General features: G+C 42.4%; 1 protein-coding gene and 1 non-coding gene across 11 annotated transcripts in view; both read left to right on the top strand.

Moving 5' to 3' along the window:
- Positions 1–19,558, top strand: part of KLHL9 (kelch like family member 9) — a 68,318-nt gene that overhangs the window by 25,603 nt on the left and 23,157 nt on the right. For 4 of the 10 annotated variants that reach the window (XM_046939995.1, XM_046939992.1, XM_046939996.1 and 1 more), the window contains 2 exons: positions 11,076–11,120; positions 11,600–11,712. The exons of 2 other annotated variants lie outside the window; for them this stretch is intronic. In XM_046939995.1, coding sequence (XP_046795951.1) covers positions 11,615–11,712 — 98 coding nt within the window. In that variant the 5' untranslated portion in view covers positions 11,076–11,120; positions 11,600–11,614. The remainder of the gene's footprint in view (positions 1–11,075; positions 11,121–11,599; positions 11,713–19,558) is intronic. 4 more of the 10 variants (XM_046939998.1, XM_046939997.1, XM_046939999.1 and 1 more) reach the window with 1 other exon arrangement.
- MIR6689 (microRNA 6689) lies at positions 18,418–18,527 on the top strand. Its single transcript, NR_105559.1, has one exon. It is a non-coding gene; the product is annotated as a microRNA 6689 (primary transcript).

Genomic DNA, 19,558 nt, shown 5'->3' with positions numbered 1-19,558 from the left:
GATGTGAAGCACTAAAAGGGTGCTGCTCTGTAATGGTGCTTATGTAAAACTCCTGTGGTCCAGTAATGGCTGTAACTCTTGGTTTCCCCATAGAGGCTTATTATTCAATAGCCAGTTCTTAATTCAGTGCTTACAGAGACTTCTGTGGTCAGTGCTCATCTTATCTTGAGCTGCTAACTGCGTTTTGCTTTGAGTTCAGTGCTGACCCTATTGAATAAATACATGGCGTGTTGCCCTGCCTTCCTCCCTTCCTAATCTGACTGCTGTATCCTGTCCTTTGAGATTTGGGGTAGCATATGGCTGGCTCAGCAGAGATTTCCCAGGTGCCCCCAGAATTAATTTTGCCTTCTTTTCATGTTTGCAGTATACACTATTCAAAGGCCTTAAAAGCTTCAGCTTTCAAGGGTTTAAAGTCATGAAAGCACCGAGTTCATTTGAAATTGCCTTTGAATTACCAAGTCTGCTTTTAGTCCGAGGTTGGAGATTTGGAATCAGCGTTCCACGTGAGTGAAGAAACTCTCTGCTAAACTGCAGAAATACTTCTGGTTAGTAGTAGTTCTGTGTATCTGTAAATACATGGGCAGGGAGGGACAACTCAGGCATGACTGATGGTGCCTGATTTTCTTTAAAAGCTATCTTAACACTTCATTATGTGGAATGATTGCATTGCATTTCCAGGCAGCGCTTGAGGCAGTACTCAGCAATGCTCTGCTCAGGTGGCTGCAGTTCCCCATCTCAGTTCTTCCGAGGGTTTATGTGCAGTCGTGGTGTTCTGCTATCTCTGTGGTTCTTGGAATGTCCTTCAGGTAGACAAACTGCTGCCACAGCACAGTCTGGTGGTGCTTGTGAAGAAAGCCATGCTTTGTACTCATGCTGCGTGCATTTTGCAGTGTGAAGGCAAAATAATTACTGCATCTCCAGAAACCGAAGTGCTGAAGTTAATAAGTAAAAGACCTTAATTGTGAGAGATGTTAGAGGTTTAAGTTGTAACGTATGTTTTGTTTGGAGATACAGAAATAATTAGTAAGATATACGTATATCCAGCTCTTTGCAGTGTATATATAATCTTAAAGAATGTGTGCAGGCTTATGGGAGGGTGTGTGAGCAAGTGGGGATGCTCATCTGTGTCCTGTGCATGGTAAGTACCTGAACATGGGCTTGGGCTTATCTGATGCTGACACCAACAAGCTTTCTATTTACTCCTGAAATCTGTGTAGTTGAGCTTGTGTAGTTCAGACTTACACTGGAAGATTATTGCCGGGAGTAATTAACTTGTGGGTCAGACAGACAGACTGCAGAAGTGCTGGGTGTGCATCTGGTGAGCACCATCAGAGTCAGTTGTGCAGGTTCTCTATTAGTGTTATCTCATACCTATTGCCATACCTTTTTCCTTCCTCTACTAGAGCTGCACTGCTTTTTGTCTGCTTATGCTTTGCAGTCTAGAAACAGTTCTCCACTGAAGGCTCAGAAGTTTCTTGAAATGGTTTGTGGCTGAAATTCATCCTTTGTGTGCTTAGCAGTATGAATTGCTGAACAATTGCAAATAGGCTGCAGGAAGGACTTTGATCCCACAGCTCCGTGCGTTGGTCCTGCTGCAGTATTAGTGTGGACCTGGATGTCTTCAGTACCTCATCTCAGTCTATGGCAGTCTGTGCTCAGGGGCCTTCCAGACTGAAGCAGAATGTCCTTTTCTGTTGCTCTAATTTTGTTACTTTTTACATTGGCTTTGGATTTTTGTGTAGTAAGAAACAGTTACTGAAAAGCTGATAGTGTCACAACTGAAGCACGCGTTGTGTGGTGCCTCCTATTTTTTTCACCAGACATCTGCTAGTTTCGTATGAAGCTTCCTATTTCTGCTAGAGCCGGTGAGTAATTACTCCCTGTTCACCTTAGTGGTGCACGTTGTGACACTTCAGACTGTTACTGTTTTTTCCTGTGTCTTTGCTGTTCCACCCAGCCTACTCCTCCTTTTTGCTCTGCCTCTTCCAGTTCCTTTGCTGGTGGCAGAATAGGTTGTGCCTCAAACCACGGAGTGTGGATGGGTGTTTGCTGGGAAGGAAGGGGAGACAGGCCTAGGGACACTGAGACTGAGCACAAGCTGGTCCAAACAGGGGGCAATGTACAACCAAATAAATCATTCTGAATCAGTATCTTACCTGGATGGAGTGAGTTTTCTGGGTGTCCTGTTTTTCCCATTTAAAAAAAATGGGGATTTATGAAAAGCACACTTGTCTTGTAGAGCAATTCTTATGAATACCAGAAGGTGGCATAATTGATTTTCCTAAAGCTGTTTTAAGCGCGAGGAATGCACAGGAGGCTACTAAGCTCATGGTAAAGCTGTTGGTCAAATGTTGATCTAAGGAGGGTTGGCCTTGAGAGTTTAGGGGATCTATTTAAAGCTCTATACATCCTGTTTTTTCCCCTAAATGTGAGAACTGGTGGGATTAATGCTGGCTTTAGATATAGAAGTTTGTGAAGCTGGAAGCACTTCAAAGTGCAGGCTGGAAAGTATTCATCCATAACATATAGGGGAATTCTTTCCCAAGATGTGTTTCTGAATCTTGTCTAAAAATATCCTGTGTTGCATTGATGGGAGAACATTTTGCTCTACTATTTGGCAAGAAGAAGCCAATTCCTGCCTGTTTTAAGCTCTTTGGGTGAACTGCTGCTTTGCAGGAACAAATTAATAAGGCAACTCAGTTGTATGCAGTAGCACTTCTGGGGTTCTAGAAGCAGGAAGGGGAAAGTGTTTTGGGGAGAGAAAAAAGCACATAAGCATTTAAGCATCAAGCTGGAAGCAGATTTTTTCCTCTATTTTTGTCTGTCCAACTGGATACTTGGTCTTTGCACAGTGTTGCCATGCATGAAGTGAGAAGAACTTGATGTAATAAAGCATTAGATAACATCGGATGTGGTGCTTGCACTGTTAGAGCAGCTTATCTCTAGAGCAGCTATTCTGTGGATCTCAAGCAGCAGTTGAACATATCCTAAAGGTAGGTGATGGAATTCAGTTTGAAGGTCCCTACTGACAGAGGGAGATGTGGGTGGTGGTGGTGCTTTCAGAGCAGGACGTGCTTTGTCTGAGTAGTGAAATGATTTTGTGTTGTGCTGAACTAGCCCAGAACTTTGGAAGTATTGCATTGTACTGTGTTCTTTCTCTTGGCTTCAGCTCCCTCTGGCAGACGAACACCTGAATTACAGCTGCTTTGAGTTAATACTTCAGAGAAAGGCCAGGCGTGGTTCAAAGCTCGTGCAGTTGCTTGGTGTTGTACGTGTGTGTATCAAAAGACACTTTTTCTGTCAGAAGGCACCTTCTGTGGGGGCTCCTGAAAGCACTGACCTCCAGTTTTCCTTAGGGATGAGATGTTCTGCACATCCACAGTCCGCTGAGGCACTCCTCTGCAATATAAAACATGCCTGAAAGTGTTATGAAATGAAGACTTATTAGGAGACTAAGCTATTTAGTTTGAATACTTCATAGCTTTAAAAATCCAAACAAGATTAACACTAGGAATTTTTCTAAAAACAGCTTTTGCTGTGCATGGTTTTCTATGCAGTATGCCCTGGCTTGGTCCTAAATTATCTGAATAGTTCTGTTTATGTTGTCACTAAATTGGGATGTTATAACTGCAGAGTTGTTCACTCTTAAGTGAATATCCTAAAACTGTCACTTTAGATTTGCTTCTGGAAGCAAACTCAGTTTGTACATCTGCCCACTGTAACAAATGTGAGTGAGATGAATAATTGGCACCTTTTGAAACTTTGCCTAGGACAAGTTCAGCTTGCTTTAAATTTATGGTCTCATCAATTCCAATGCAAAATGCAATTGGTACTTATCGTTATTAAGCAGGGATTTTAGTATTTGATGATGAATTTCATGCGAGTGTATTTCTAAAGCAACTTTGCAATTGTTTTTGTGTATCTTTGAGTCCTGTGTTTTTTAATCAGTCTTAACCATGAAGATTGAGCTTGCTTCTGAATAGAAGAGCATCAAACCAGGTTGTTTAGATTTGCTTTCCTTTTCAAACAGGTAGCACACAGGTTATCACTGGCCTAACCCCTGAAGAAGGGAGGGTCCCCAATATATCTTTTGGGAAGAAGTCTTTGGACTCCACCTGCCTTTGACAAATGGGAGGAGTTGATTCCTGGTCACCTATGGTTTATATGAAGGAAAAAAGATCTCATGTAAAGGGCTTTTCATATTGTACTGCCTCAGCTTCAGTCCTGGTCCCACCTGTTCCTCATTCCATTTAGATGGAAGAATCTTGAAGGCTCTGTGGTAGAGAAACTGTTCTGTTTTTTTATGCTGAGAAGTGCTGGTGATGGTGAGAAATCTCACACTCAGCTTTTTGCCATGTAACCTTTCATGTGCCTTTGTGTGGAGACAAACTGAACTTTGAAGCTTGAGTTATTTTATTAAAACTTATATTTAATGTAAGACAGACTGATGTAATGATCAAACCTCTTAATTATCATTTCTTTTGTGACTTAAAGTAAATCAGCAAGCAGCAGTGAAATAGCAATGTGCAGCATGGCATAGTTGCTTCAAGTCTTGCCTAGAACGAATGTTCCCACTGTTTTCTTGATGTTTTTCTCTTGGCTCACAGGTTACACATAATGACTTGCAATGGCCTGAAGCATCAGCATCTTTCTCTGAACCTTTTCAGTGTCTTTGTTAGTCTTCCCTGAGGGACTTTGGCCTTGGGATAAGGCCTTCTGCCTGCCCACGTGTGCTGTGCGGGATTGTGGGTCAGCAGACTGGATCCATCTATGCTGACAACACAGCAGGAGTTGCTGTGCTTAGAAAGTTGATGTTTTTGTCTCTTAAAGACATTGATCACTGCTCTTACTGTGTGTTTCTATAGTGACTCAGTCTGCTTTATTCTTGCTTCCCCATGCCTGGCCTTCTAAACAGGGACTGCCTTACATGTGTGCAGGAGGACAAAAACTGCTCCTGATTAATGACAAGAAGGTTTAGGGAATGCAAAATGACTAATAGCTTCTGTGTAAAGAAAGTAACATCACTAATGTCTCTTGCAGCTTGCTGTCTGGTGCATGGGATATGTTGTCAGTGGTTGGTCCTCTGTCCTACCCTTCTTTTAATTAAAGAACTGTTTAATGTATTGGTATCATATCATCCAGTGTGTAAATGTTTGTGCATACTTTAATAAAACAATGCTCAGCCAACAAACCCTAGCAACGGTGTGAAATTGGCTTCAAAATGAATTCATTGTGGCCTACAGATTAACCTAATAATAACCTGTTGCTTTGGACCAGTTGTTTTCAGGAGGGTTGGTCTGGCTGCCATGCCTCTGCATCCAGATGTTGTGGTGATTTACTAAATATAACCACCTGGGGAAGGTGAGCACAGTCCCCTCACTAAATCAGTGCTAATTCAAAACCATTTCATTCGAGCTGTATGTTGTCAGCAGAGCATGTGGGCTGAGAGCAAAACATGGAAACCTCCATTAACTCAGTTTGGTTTTACCTTTACTAAAAGGATTTAACACTTATTTTCCTAATAGTTTTATGTGGTTTGCCCAGTTGAAGCTGAGACTTTTGGTTTTTGCCTTGCTGTGACCTGTAGCTTGACATCAAGTTAAAATCATGTATTTTACTCTTGAAAGTGATTTCCACTGCAAATCTTACCTCTGCTTTTTTAGAGCAGAGCCCTCTTCAAGAATCCATGCAACACCTCTAGAAGTGGAGTGAAATAAAAGCTACTTCTGTGGGCAGGAGAGCACACTTAGCATTGTATTTGCTATTTCTGAGGACTCTGCACCATCACAAAGCATACCTGAAACTGAATTACAATTCCTTGGTCCTTCTTGAGCAGTCATCGCAAGAATTCCTATGAGGAAAGGTTGAGGGAACTGGGCTTGTTTAGCTTGGAGAAGAGAAGGCTCTGGAGAGACCTCATTGTGGCCTTCCAGTACTTGAAGGGAGCATGTAAACAGCCGTTCCCCTCCTGTTTATATGGGTGGATAGTGACAGGACAAGGGGGAATGGTTTTAAACTGAGACAGGGGAGGTTTAGGTTGTATATTAGGAGGAAGTGTTTCACCCAGAGGGTGGTGATGCACTGAAAAGGTTTCCCAAGGAGGCTGTGGATGTCCCATCCCTGGAGGCATTCAAGGCCAGGCTGGATGTGGCTCTGGGCAGCCTGGTCTGCTGGTTTGTGACCCTGCGCATAGCAGGGGGTTGAAACAAGATGGTCATGGTGGTCCTTTTCAACCCAGGCCCTTCTGTGAATCTATGAATTATGAATAGTTAGAGAATTAAAATCAAGTATTTTCTGCAATATTTTGTAAGGAATTCATTTATGTTTTCGAGGCTGTGCATATTCTATGGTGCAATTGCTTCAAGGTGATGCTGTAACTCATATCTGATATCTGGGGACTTTTTGCCATTGTCTGTATATCAAAAACAAGGCACCTAACCAACACCAGAACAATGGGAACAACCCCAACACATATCCAACTGTCTTTGCAGTGTGATGGATCATGAGTCAGAGCACAGGTGTAACTCAGAACTGTCTGTGGCTCTTTATAGTTTATTTCTTAGTGCATTTTAGGCAATCTAATTGGAAAGCTATTTAATTGTAAAGTAGATTCCTGAGGTTTCTAGAAAAATTGTAGCTTCAAGAGAAGTACTCACAGATGCACATAACCAGCTTTTTCTTCTACTTGAGTGTTTAGGGAATGCTATGGTATCACCTGGAGGGGACACTGTGCCATTGCAACTCTCCGTCTATGCTTTTCTTACAGATTCTGAGGAGAAGAGCTGTGTGTTATTTGCTCCTATTCATTTTCTAGGACTGTGCCTTGAGCAGCATTTAGAATGCTGATATGTGATTTGATTGGGAAATGATTATTGTGTTTGAGTTTTATGGCAATGTGGGTGTCTTATTGGAGCTCTGGAGTTGTATTTTAGTTTTCTTCTGTGTTAAAATGGCCTCGTGCAGCAGCACGCGTCAGTTTAATGTGTTGGTAGTTGTAAGATGGACAAGGGACCACAGCAGCTCCTTCCAATCTGAAATGGAGTTTCTGCCTTCAGCCTGAAGCAAACCGTACTGGGGTTAAAAACATTTAAAAGAGGCATTAGCCATTTTTAGAATGTGAAAAGGCTTTGAATCACTTGATTTTTTTATAACACCAGGTATGGGGATGAAATATCAGAAGCTCAAAGATACCTGAAAGACTTTGAGCATCAGCATTAGGACCTCTTTTTTGACTGTCACTGAGTCCGGAGCCTCATCTTAAGCCCTGCCAGTAAAAAGTAGTCCAAATATTAGCAAACATTCATTGTGATGCCATGAAATATTTCAACCTTCCTGTCCACGTTTCTAAATGTAAATGGGAGATGTGCTCTGCCCACTCACTGTAGCTTTGAATGTTGTTCTTTATGGTTGAAATGAACACAGGGTTCTGTGAGCGGTGATGATTTCTCAGGTCCTACAGAATGGGTTTGCAAGGCTGAGAAAGCTCCTGTACAGCAGAGCCCTATTTCCACCTAGTGGTTTCAGCTCTCAGATACACAGCAGATGAATGAAAGGAGGGATGTAAGCAGCTGGCTGGAGCAGAACAGTGAATCACTTCACCCACAGCAAATCATGTGGCTGAGCAAATGCTTTTAGCTTTTTCTTTATACTTTAAAGACTGGAAAAAAATAAGTTTGTCTTAAAGCTGATGAAAATTCAGTGGCATATCTTGGAAGAAGTTAAGCTAAAGCTGCTTGGTTTTCCTATAGGAGTCACATGGTGCTCCAGGACTCAAATAAGTATTCTCAAATGAGTGTGTTTTAATGATGCTGCTGAGTTTGGTCACATCTTTCTGTATGTGACTGTTTCTTCTTTGAAAAACCACTAGTCTGATAGGGAATTCAAAGGTGGTTTAGAAGTTTGGTGGGAAATGCATCTGCCCCAGGAATGTGAGTGTGCTGTGCTAGAAGAGAATTTGTAGTTCATAATATGGTGTGTTTTGCAAAAGGGAGTGAAAGCAATTGTAGCAACAGCATGCATGTGGTAACACGGGAATACCTTGGTGTCCAAAGAGCACAAAGGAAAGAGGAGGATGGAATGAGGAGAAGGGAGAGGATCACAAAGGGACAGTCCCTGCTATGATGGGAAGTAGCCCAGACCCCAGCGATGATCAGCACTCAGGTGTTGTTTGCTGGGTTTGCTCTATGGCCTCAATTATTTCCCACTGTGGCAGCAGCTCAAGGCTGGGAAATGGCTGTTTGGGAACTTGGCCTGTGGTCTCTTCCTTCTTGTGCCACCTGTTCAGTTCATTCATGGAGGAGCTCCCAGCAGCTGTGCTCGGTGCTGTGCCACTCGCTTCCTTTGCTGTCTGTGTGTGCAGTGCAGGTTTGGAAAGAGCAGCATAGAAATAATTGCTCAGAAAGCGAAGGCTTCATTCTTGTCTCTTGTGTACAACATAAAAGATGAGCAAGGCACTTGAATAATAAGTAGCATATAACTTCACGTTTGAAATCTAATATTTAACCTAAAAGCAAACTTGCTTGAAGTCACACCCCTTTAAATGAGGAAATGGGCCCAAGGAGCTGCTCAGTCTGAGCAGTTATCTGTCTGGTTTGCTACCCTAATGTAGTGTTTTCATAGCCCTCGTCCAGGAATAACTGCTGCTTCAGCAAGTGGGAATCTGCATGGGGCTGTAATGCTGCTTTTGGCCATCAGGACTGTTTAGTTTGGGGATAAAAGGAAAAGCAACATAATGTGAGGACAGAAAATAAGGTGTTTTCAGTGGGCACAGTGTGTTCTGGGGGACCAGTTGTTTTTTCCAGCTTTTAAAATGTGTACTATGCAGTACTATATTGGAAGTGAGAGGCATTGCTCTGGTTTTGGAGTACCTGGCACTGCTGCTTCCTTCAGTTCTGTGCTTTTTGTGCGTTGACTGTTTGATCAGTAGTGTGCAGCGTTGGGAGTAGATTAAGTTGGGTGGTGCTCAGGTTTTTATACACCTTTAAAAACTTGAATTTTACTGCTATTGATTTCTTTTTTTTCACTGCAAGGTTTTTAATTAGGTTGCTTATCAACTGGATGGAAAAACAAACATGGGCAGATGCATACAAAGGACAGGAGGTATTTGAGCACAAATGTTGCACTCTACACAATGATCTTCTTGGCCTCAGAGTTGAGGAGCATATCTGATTTCTGGATGTGTGTTGGTTGACTTAGTACTAGTCAACGTGTGGCAACGACTGCACTGCTAAGGTGGACTTTTTCTTCATTAAAAACAGATACAGATAGCATTAACACAGCTACTTCTGAAAAGGTGGGGCATGGGTTGTCCTTGCATCGTTCTCATGTATTAGCAGTGCTGCACTTGGTAAACAAAATCACAGAATTGAATTGTTTGAGTTGAGAGGGACCTGCAAAGGCCATCTGGTCCAACTCCTGCACTGAGCAGGGACACCCACGGCTCCATCAGTGCTCAGAGCCCACCCAGCCCAACCTTGGCTGTCTGCAGGGATGGGGCACCACCGCCTCTCTGGGCAACCTGTAATGAACTCCTTGGTTTGGGTAGAGCAGGTGGGTGCAGACTAAAGAGATGGCTAGTAGCTGGTGGCACTAGCTCGAAATGAAGAAAGCCTTTCAAATGATGTTTTGATGCCTTTCAAATGAAGTTTTAGGCCTTCAGTGTAGCAATGCAGGGCAGAATGATCTAGCAGCCTGCTACACATGTGGGTGTATGCAGTTTGTGGGTGCGCAAGTGTGGATGTTGACATGTGAATGCATGCATTCTATTGAAAGTGTAGGACTTCTTGATGCTGAAAATGCATGTTTGCTATTTGTGGGGCTGCTGTTTCTTAATATTCACAGCATATGAGTAATCTGTCCTATACAACTCATGTCTGTGCCGCGCTCTTTGAGTAGCAGCTCCTGTCTTAGCGCTGCTGATGTGTAATTATGAATCCCAAAGAACTGGGTTTGCTCAGTAAGTGTATCTAGACTTGAATTCATCCTGGGATGCGATCTTCCTGGATTATTTTAGTTCAGTGCTTGTGGCTATGGTAACAGTTTTAATTGCACAAAACTAGTTTTGGGAAACAATTTCAATAATAACAAGCAGAAGCAGCAATTATTGCACGGTGACTTCATCCTTCAAATAAACTTAACAATGTAGGTTTCACCTCTGGAAAAACCCATCCGAGTGTTACTAAGCGCTATTAAATTGCTTTAAAAATTAGCAGGAATGCTGCTCTTTGTTCTGCTCTCCTTTGCTGAGCGGTGTGGCAGGGTGTTGGCTTTTTTGTGATGGGATTAAGCTGTCCTGATGAACAGAAACACTGTCACGCTGCACAAAGACTGTGCTGAAATCTGTAGGATAAACGTCTCCAATAGCGTCGATCCTGTCTACAGTGGCCCTAAGTGGGATTTGATTCCTTTCTCCTTAAGGGAGGTAATCAATACGGTCAGAGCTTTCCCTTTTCTTCCTAGAAACCCAATCGGCTCGTGCACAACGCGCTGTTAAATTCCCCATTCCGTTTTTAATAGCTCGCCTTCTAAACTCCCCGCTGTCGTCAGCCCTGGGAGGTCGCAGAGTTGCAGAGTGGTCCCTGATGGACACCTGCGTGCCCGGCTGCCTCCCCACTTCTCCAGGCAATGCGTGAGCTGCGGGGCTGGGGGGGGCCGGGGGACGTTCAGGATTAGATTGTTGATAGCGTCCCTACGAGGACTGCTATTAACAGCACGCTGCTCTCCGCTTCTGTGCTGCGGAAAGCAGAGTGATATTTCTGTTCCCATAGCGTGTTGTAAAATGCATGAGATTTTGCTCATCCTCCTTGGAAATGAGAATAGGAAAATGAGAGCGTCCTGAAGCAGAAGCTATTAGAAGAGCGTGCAGAAACCTGCAGCGATTTATGCTTTATTTTGTCTTCCTAGCTATGGATTAGAAGGACTGATTTCTGCAATGGGCTTTTTCCATAATGGCTTTCTTGTATTGTTTGGTCAGAGCTTGCACAGGAGGAAAACAGGCTGCTGAATTTAGTCACTGATCTCTATTAGCCGTGGCCTAAGGCTATGCTGAGATTTATATCCCATTTGTATTGTTGCAGCTCAAAAGAAGAATGTTCAGAGGATGACAAGTGTATTCTGAGTAGGTACGTTGTTTCATTTTTATATGAAACCCATTTTTCTGCTTTCATTGGTCAGAAAGGAGGTTAATAGGGAGAGAATACAGTGCAGTGCTGCAGTGTCCCTGTTAAGGTAGAACAATAGCATCAGAAATAGTTCTTTAAAAGAATTAGTTGCTTTTATTAAATAAGGCTGCGTTGTGCTGGTGTGCACGGTGCGGTCTTTCTCTCTTTTTTTTTATCCATACACTGCAGTCAGTGCTTCCCTAACGAGGTGGCACTATTGTTGAGTTAGAAGGATAGAATCATCGTATTGCTTTAGGGGACAGCAGGATTTAAAAGGAGATGCCTTGCAGCCCCGTCTTACAGATTGGAAGCATCGGTTTGAGGGCATTGGCAGAATCATTTCCTTGTTCTTAGCAGCAGCCACTGCTGTGTCAGTAGTGTGTGGAATGGAAGTCCTAGTTGGTAGTCTGTTATGGAAACGCTGTTTACTGTTATTGTAGTACCGTGGTGACAACATGCCATTGAAATGGAAAACGAGCTCTCCTGCTATCTGGAAATTCCCAGTTCCTGTGCTTAAAACATCCAGGTCATCGCCACTTTCTCCAGCATACATGTAAGTGAGAGAAATGAGGATATTAAGGTGGGAATTCTTTCGTGAGACTACCCTGTGGCAAAATACCTTGTTATGTATTGAATGACATTGGCACCCAGAATTTTACCTTGTTTTGTATGTAGACCCTGAGATTTTGATCCTGGATGTCTCATGGTGGATGTCGTGTCGAGTCTTTCCCTCTTTGTTGAATTGTAGAGAAATTGTGCAGATTGAGCCGATATTCCTAATATCTTCAATGTTCTTTTGAAAAGTTCGTGTTCATTTGTAGAGCCGAATGGAGAAGTTTAAGGTGTGAGGCAGGCTTAATTTGTGGGGTATATGCTAACATTTCCTCCTGATTAAAAACTGAACGTGGAATCACCTGCTCTGTTGTAGTGCACTTCTGTTCGTGTTCCTCTATGCAAGAAATCATCTTGCTTTGGTCTTTTATCCTTGCAAGCCGTAGCCTTAATACAGATTGAATGCCTTTAATAATTTAAGAAAGTTAAAATTAATGCTTAAAAGAGAAATAGAAATCATTCGTATCTGAATGCTTGTGCAGTAACTCAGTTTGCTCGCGTAAAGTAGCTTTGCATAAGGGAGTATTTCAATAGCCGTGAAAGCAGCGTGCTTTGTTTGCCTTGCCAAATCTTGGTGGAGCTTTTGTTCACCTTTTGCTGCTGCGAGTCCTGTGTTAGAATATACAGGTGGCTTTGTTTCCTTCTGTGAAATAAAGCTGAACGTCAGGCAGAAAACTGCCCGTGCCTTTAAGGAAGCAGCTCTCTCATCACGAGTTGCTTCAAGATGCAGAAGTGGCTGTGTAGGTGACTTCTGCATTTGGGAAATGACTTTCTGATGGTATTGCAGCCCGATAGCTACAGGATTAGCACTTCCCAACTTCTATTTCTTTGCTGCAGCTGCCGTAGGGATGTGCTATAAGAAATGGGTGTTTAGAGGTTCTCTAAATGGTTTTTGCTTGTTGCTGAGCGGTGTTTGTGGTGGGCAGCGGACCCAAAGCTGTGCAGGAGGTGCTGTGTGTGTGCGAGGTTACCATTGCTGTGGCCGGGAAGGAGAGCAGCTGCAGAGCCAGCCTGCCTGCATGGAACCTCAGCAGGGAATGCTTCTGTTTTAGGATGAATTTTCACGGCAAGGCTTAAAGCATTTATGTCACGGAGTACATCCAATGTGCTTAAGGCTGCCAGAAAATAAGCTATTTCCAATAAATCGTTGCTTACTGTAGGTGTTTTTTTAATGACTAGATGTGAAATACCCTCAGAGTTGTGAGGCTTTGGAACTCATTTCACAGTAGCAATGTCTTTGGTCTTGTCTGATGTGTTTTTAAAACTACAGTACTTGCTAAATGCAAGCAACATCAGAAATAGCCAGGTCTGATCTGTCTGCAGCTCAGACAGAATGCTTTTATGTGTTGCCTTTAAGTTGTTAATGGAGCTCTGTGCGTGCTTCAGCTTTTATGATGGGGGTTGTATAGCTGATTACCTCAATGTGTTGGAAGTATGTGAACAGGTTTAGTGATCAGATGTAACTATATGACACTGAGCTTATCTGGAGCACAAGAAATATGTGAGAAGCAGCCTGAATTGTTTTCATAATGATTCTGTGTATTTGAATGCTTATGGAGATGTTTATTACTGCCCTGATATAGACAGGACTCCCAAATGTAGCCTCCAAATTATTCATGTACTTCATAAGATAAAAGAAACGTTACAAAATCGCACCTATTTGATTAGATAGGTGTGGACTGGCAGAACCAACCTTGTGATTTAGATTGGTCGGTAACATCGGCGATGGAATCATCCTTTCCATTGCAGAGGTGATGCTAAATTTGCTAAGTGTTTTGTGATACGTTTTCACCTTCACAGCTGTAGGTTTTCTCCCCTACATAATGCTCTGCATGCTGGCAAAGGGCTTCTTCCAAGTGCATACTCAGAAGTGACATGTAAAACAGTGCATCTATTGATGTAAATATGACCATAGAGCTATTGAATGTACAGATGAACACTTCCACATTTGATATTTTGGATCCAGAGTATACAAATCTAAACTAGAACTTCAGTCCCTTTAATACTTGGTAACTTAACGTTATAAGCTTGTAGTGTGATACTTGTAATGTAAAGCAAGGAGACCTTAAAGGCTTGGCTTTTGTCATCCTTGCAATGAAATTCCAATTCTTCAGGCTTTTTCTTGAATTAAAGTTGGCCTTAGCTTCAGAAGCTTCATCCTACTTCTGATTTATAAGTAACTTATGTAGAGAGCAAACACATTGTTGGGACTCCGAGATTTTTATGAGCTCTGTGTACCTCATACCTGAACTCTGCCTTAGTTTCCCTGTACTGGAATGCTGAACTGTGGCTCTTGAGCATGTTTGGTGCTCAGAGGAAGCAGGCATCTCTGTACAAAGTACCCCTGTAAAACAGTTAATTGTCCTGTGATCTGCACAGCTAAATAAGTCTAACTGCAGTTTCTGCTTTAAAAGTTTGTTCCCAAGCTGCAGAATGCATGCAAAGAGCTTACCTGAGAGAGTCCTCTGCTGCAGGAAACTTGTGTGCAGGTAGTATATGAAATAAGGGACCTGCTGAAGTTGAGCTAATGGATTTGTAGGCAAGTACAAATGGTTCTGGTATGGTGAAATCTGCTGTTTGCACTGGGGCTGGTCCTGCTTTTCAGGCAGCGAAAGGAGAAGCAACGAATCACTGCTGGTTGGTTTCCCATATATACAGGTATAGTTGTAGTTTTGAGGAGCCTTCCAGAAAGCCCTCGCGTTATTCAGAGGGAGAAGGGTCCCTCTGAAGAGAAACACAGGCAACCTGTCTCCTGGTGGGGCTGGTCGTGAACAGCTTGAGATTACCCCCAGGTCCACCAAGAGATCCAGGGATGTTTCATAGGGGAAGGCTGTATTAGAAATGGGCTGCTGGCATATGACCAGCATACATGGGTATAATGCAACTTGTGGTTTGGTGTGAATGTTCACAGTGTGCAGATATATGTGCAGGTGTGTGCTTTTGTGGAGACCTTCTGCATTTTCTTCCGCAGGGTTTAGAATACACTTGGGTGGTTGAAATGAGTGCGAAAGCTCTTACAGCAGGTGTATGCCCTGCTGGTGAAAGCACTTGTGATTGCTGTTGTGTTGGCTGTGCGGGGGTGGGCACAGGTAGCTCGGTGTTGGTGGAGGCAGGCGAGCAGTTCCAGCAAGCAAACCAGAGGGAAGGAAGCAGTGAATGATGTTAAATAGGAAATGTAGGATTTCTCAGAACTGCAGGTATTTATTGCTGGCCGTGTTTTAAAAACGGGTAATTTGAAAACAAACAAAAACCAGCAACAGAATGTAGGTTGAAGTAAGCAGAAGTTAAGAGTGAAAGCTCTAAATTAGAGAACAGGTCACTGTGGTTCTGGATAGCAGCTTTGAGGTGTAGTGAAATATGCTCGTGAAATTAATGATGTCATCCCATACGTGAGGGACTTATGGAGAATGTTCTTATTCACAGTAGGAATGTCATTTAGGTTGCTTCTCAAAGTTGCACACATCTTCCTCTTACAGGAATGGAAGAAACGGTTGTGGTAAACCAGGAGATCAAAGTACTGTGATGTGCACCTACTAATCCAATAGCAACATTTCGATGGCAAAAATAGTGACAAGTAATTCAATACTAGAAACAGGGATAACAAGAGCCTCTCTAATCCCATTTCGAGTCAAAACATTTTCTGGAAAGCTAGATGTTGATTTGAGTGTTCTTTGTCCTCGACATGCTGTGTTTAAAAATAAGTAAAATTGAATTAAAAGGATCTCCATGTGGAATAATGTGTGTCTAAAATTAGTGCCATCTCTCCTTTTCTGTTGAGCAGCGTTTTGATATTTTTAAATGGAAGCTGTTCTTTGGATGCATTTCCATCGATGACTAAATGGTATGAGAAGTAAACAAATGCAGTGGTCCAAAGATATCCTTATCAGAGGCTTTGTGACACAGTATGTCCATCCCGAGTGGTCTGGCTTTGAAACGTGTCGATGCAATGCAGTAATGGAAGTTGGTGTGCAGAAAAGTAGAATGAGTTCTTAATACTCCGGAGTAATCAGCGTTGGTTTTAGCTGCTTATGTAGGTTAATGCTTTTTGTGTCTTTTTTTTCCTAATCTCTGACTTGCTCTACAGTGAGCTCTTTGAATCTGTGCTACAGTGATATAGCAAGGGGTGTGTGCATAATTCAGAGACCAGCTGTATTGACGGGTGGCTTTTGTGACCACATTGTGTATCTACTGCCTCAATTGGGCATCTGTAGCAAACCCGTCTGCTGGGCTCTTGCCTGTGTTTGACAGACAGTGCTCTGTTCACACCAAAGCAAAGGCTTGCTCACCTTTGGCAAGGCTTCCACTTGGAGCAATTGTTTCCTGGCTGTTATGTCAGTCACCCCAAATACTGCTTGAAAACAATCTGACAGTGCATGCCTGCAATTGAAGAGAGGAGGTAGGGTTTGGAAGAGGTTTGTTTCCTAAAGAGAAGGCTATTTTTAGTCCCACTGCATGCACTTCTTATGCCTGTTAATCTTATTTTTGCCTTTTAAATAGATATTTCTGCAAGTTATTCTAAGTTTAAAATATCGAAATTCATTGTAATAAACTGGTGAAACAAAAGAAAGTGGTTGTCATGAGATGTCTTAATGCTACTGATGTTTTTTTCTGGTCAGACCTTCAGAGGTGATTCCATGACTTAAATGTTCCCACTCACCTTCTCTTTCTATGTGATCTTGCAGTAATGGCATCATGCTGTGCTGTACTAAATCACTTCCAATGAATTATCTTGAATATATTACATGACCTATTCAGCCAGAATACCACATCTGCCACTTTGTTGTTTTTGCCCTAATTTTATTGTTGTGGGTAAACCTCGTTGTGCAGTTGCTTTATACTTGCTGTAGTGTTGTGTGGTAGTTTCTGTTGGATGGGGATAGCTGTGTTTCTGTAGAGAGCACATGGGGAATAGTGGAGTCTTAAAAGTAATAGAGTTTTGGTTGAGATTAATGGGGATTGTGGAGTGATCATGTGTAGTTAAAGCACTAAAATGGAAGTACATATTCATAGCATGGCTGTAATGTTTAGTCCAGCAGTGACTGAGACTGTTGCATTATCAGCTGTGAAAATGAGTTTTTATCCTTTATCCTGGAATTGACAAGTACGCAAAGATAACAATCTGATGTGCTTACATCTAAACTCTTAAATAATGTGGAGGGGAGAACAATTTACAATTCAAACCTTAAAACAAAACAAAACACCAAGCCAACCAAACACAAAAAGCTCCAGTCTTCCCAGGAGGGTGTAGTGAAGGAGTACTAAACCACTGTGAGAAGTGACAGCAAGAGGAATGATAGAAGGTCCTAGGCAGGAAGCACAAGGGTTAATTACCAAGCCGTGATGTCGGAATATTGGGTATTAATTGGCTGGCCTTGAAGCACTCAGATTTATCCTCTATAGCATATTGGAGATCAACCATTCTTCGACAAAGAACAAGGATGGGAGTAAGTTGTTGCAGGGATACAGTGGAGTATGTATATTTTTTATCACCAAAACTTGAATGTGCAGGTGCCACTGTAAATATAAATGGGTATTAGTCCATTAGCTTTGCTTTCATTCTAAGGAACCACTCTGCTAATTTAATGATTTCTGTGTATACGAAAACTAAATTTAATGGCATCAGGCAGAACGGTGCATGCAAAATATTTTCAGTGTTTCCTGTAATGTGTGGGAAGCATTAAGCTGTGCAGCCAGAATTAGGGCTTACATTTCTGATGCTTAAAACCAAACATGAGGGGCAGAGAGCAGGATGTGTCAGTGCAGCATAACATATGAAGCCTCTGAGTGACTGCATTCTGCAGTTTTGAACATCAAGGGCATAAAATAGTTCTTTAGAGGAACTACAAAGCGTGCGTATGTGCTCTGCTTTCTGTTTGTTAATGGTAGGAATCAATGCAATGAGACCAACTTTGGCAAAATGTCATTAGAGAAGCACTTGTAATTTAGCATTGTTAAACAATGCCTGCGAATTTAAGGTATGAATGGCTCAATGAACACAAACCCTTTGTCAGATAGATAAATGTGGATGTGGCACCACAGCTCCTGGAGTGACTGCATACTGCGAGGAACAAAAGCTTCATAGCAATGACTGAGCCAAATATTGCTTTGTTTCTGTGGAAAACATATTTGATTTAACCAGTGGGCTGTAATTATTCAACAAACAGCTTGAGAGCTCGGGTAGTTTTTAGTCGTTGAAGAAATAAGTTTGTGGAGATGTTTTCAGTGCATGTTGGGAAATGAGACCTAAGCAGTGGATGCTGCTCAGCCCTTTGCTGCTGACTTTGTGGGACCTAATTTAGTGCTGGCCTTTGGTCCTAGCTTGGCTTCACGTCAAGTAGCACAAAAATGTTCCAAGTGATGTTGGGATTACCCTTACTTCCATGTCCCCTGCCCTGCTTGGTTCCATTGGCACTTGGTACAGCAGCTTTCATTGCCTGAATGTTCCCATTGCTTTCCTTGGTGTCTGCTGACATCGTGTGCTTGTGCCAGAGTGTTATGTCAGGGGGATGGTGAGATGTGTTGGAGTCCAAATGGCATTGCTTAACATTCACTTTGTTTTTAAAAAATAAATACTGGCAGTGGTTTGATTTCTATGCTTTTGTCTCAAAATTTTTAATAAACTTTATTTCTCAGATAGCTGAAGTAGGTTCTCCTGAGCCTGACTGCTTACAGTGAGGTTCTGTCAGAGCCATTCTGGGTGGTTTCATGCTTCTGGTGATGGCGCTCGCAGAACTGCACTGACTGCTTTGCTTCCCTGCTTGATGTCAGCCTTAGAAGTGGTCTAAATCTATGGTGAAAATGTCGAACTCGTATTGTAAAAGTAGGTAGTGCAAATCTCCCAGTGAGCATTTGCTTTCTCTCAAATGACATTATAATTTTTCTTTCCGTAGGACTGATTTGCTGCTTTCCTTCTTGTAGGTTTGCTCTTATACATTTATTTCCTACAGCTTTTTCCTTGCCATCACAGCTCGCTTTCTCAGGCAGTTACCCTCACAGCTCTTCTTTGCAAAGACCCAGTGTGCAGAAGGAGCAAAGGACTGCTGCAGGTTGAAGCAATGTCCTCTTGCTGCACAGCCAGGCTGGAAGCAGGAGCTGCTCAATGCTATGAGTATTTCATGGGCAACTGTGCCCAAGCTGCAATTAGAGCCAGGAGTCCACCCACATCTGCTTACTGCCCTTCAGCATGCATCCTTGAGCTGTCCTTGTCATTCTTTGCTGGGTTTGGTGGGTTTGGAGTCCTTTATCCACCTCTTCTGGCACCCTTGGAGCCTACTGAGAGTAATATGCAACTTCTCATGGTTTGTTTTGCTACACAGAAGCTGTCTTTCTGCTCTCATAATGCAATATTATAGTATTAAAATATTAGAGAGCAACCTCATTTTAAAGGGCGGAAAAATGAATACAGGAGCATCTATTTGCTTAGTTCAAGGAACAGTAAGCTTTGTACCTTTGCTCCTTGAACATAGATTTCAAAGAACTCAGGGTAGTACTAAACAAATATTAAAGTGTTCAGCTGTTAATGCCCTTCTAACCTATAAAGGTCAGGTATAAAATCCCAGGATATTGGAATATACGAGGTGTGAGTGGTGCTGCACCAACAGCTGTAACTCCTATTGAAAACAGCAGCCATAGCAGTGACAGTGCGGTGTTAATTCATTGGGGTAGAGGGTTGCATGTTCTGATTGCAGCAGCCCCTTCCAGCTGAGCAGCGTGAAAATGGAGTTTTAAGAAATGATGGTAACTGAATAAGTACAAGTGTTCCTTGTTATGTCAGCCTCTAATTGATC

Source organism: Gallus gallus, chromosome 4 (assembly GCF_016699485.2).
Source record: "Gallus gallus isolate bGalGal1 chromosome 4, bGalGal1.mat.broiler.GRCg7b, whole genome shotgun sequence".
NCBI lineage: Eukaryota > Metazoa > Chordata > Aves > Galliformes > Phasianidae > Gallus > Gallus gallus.
This window is presented reverse-complemented; position numbering and strand designations above follow the sequence as displayed.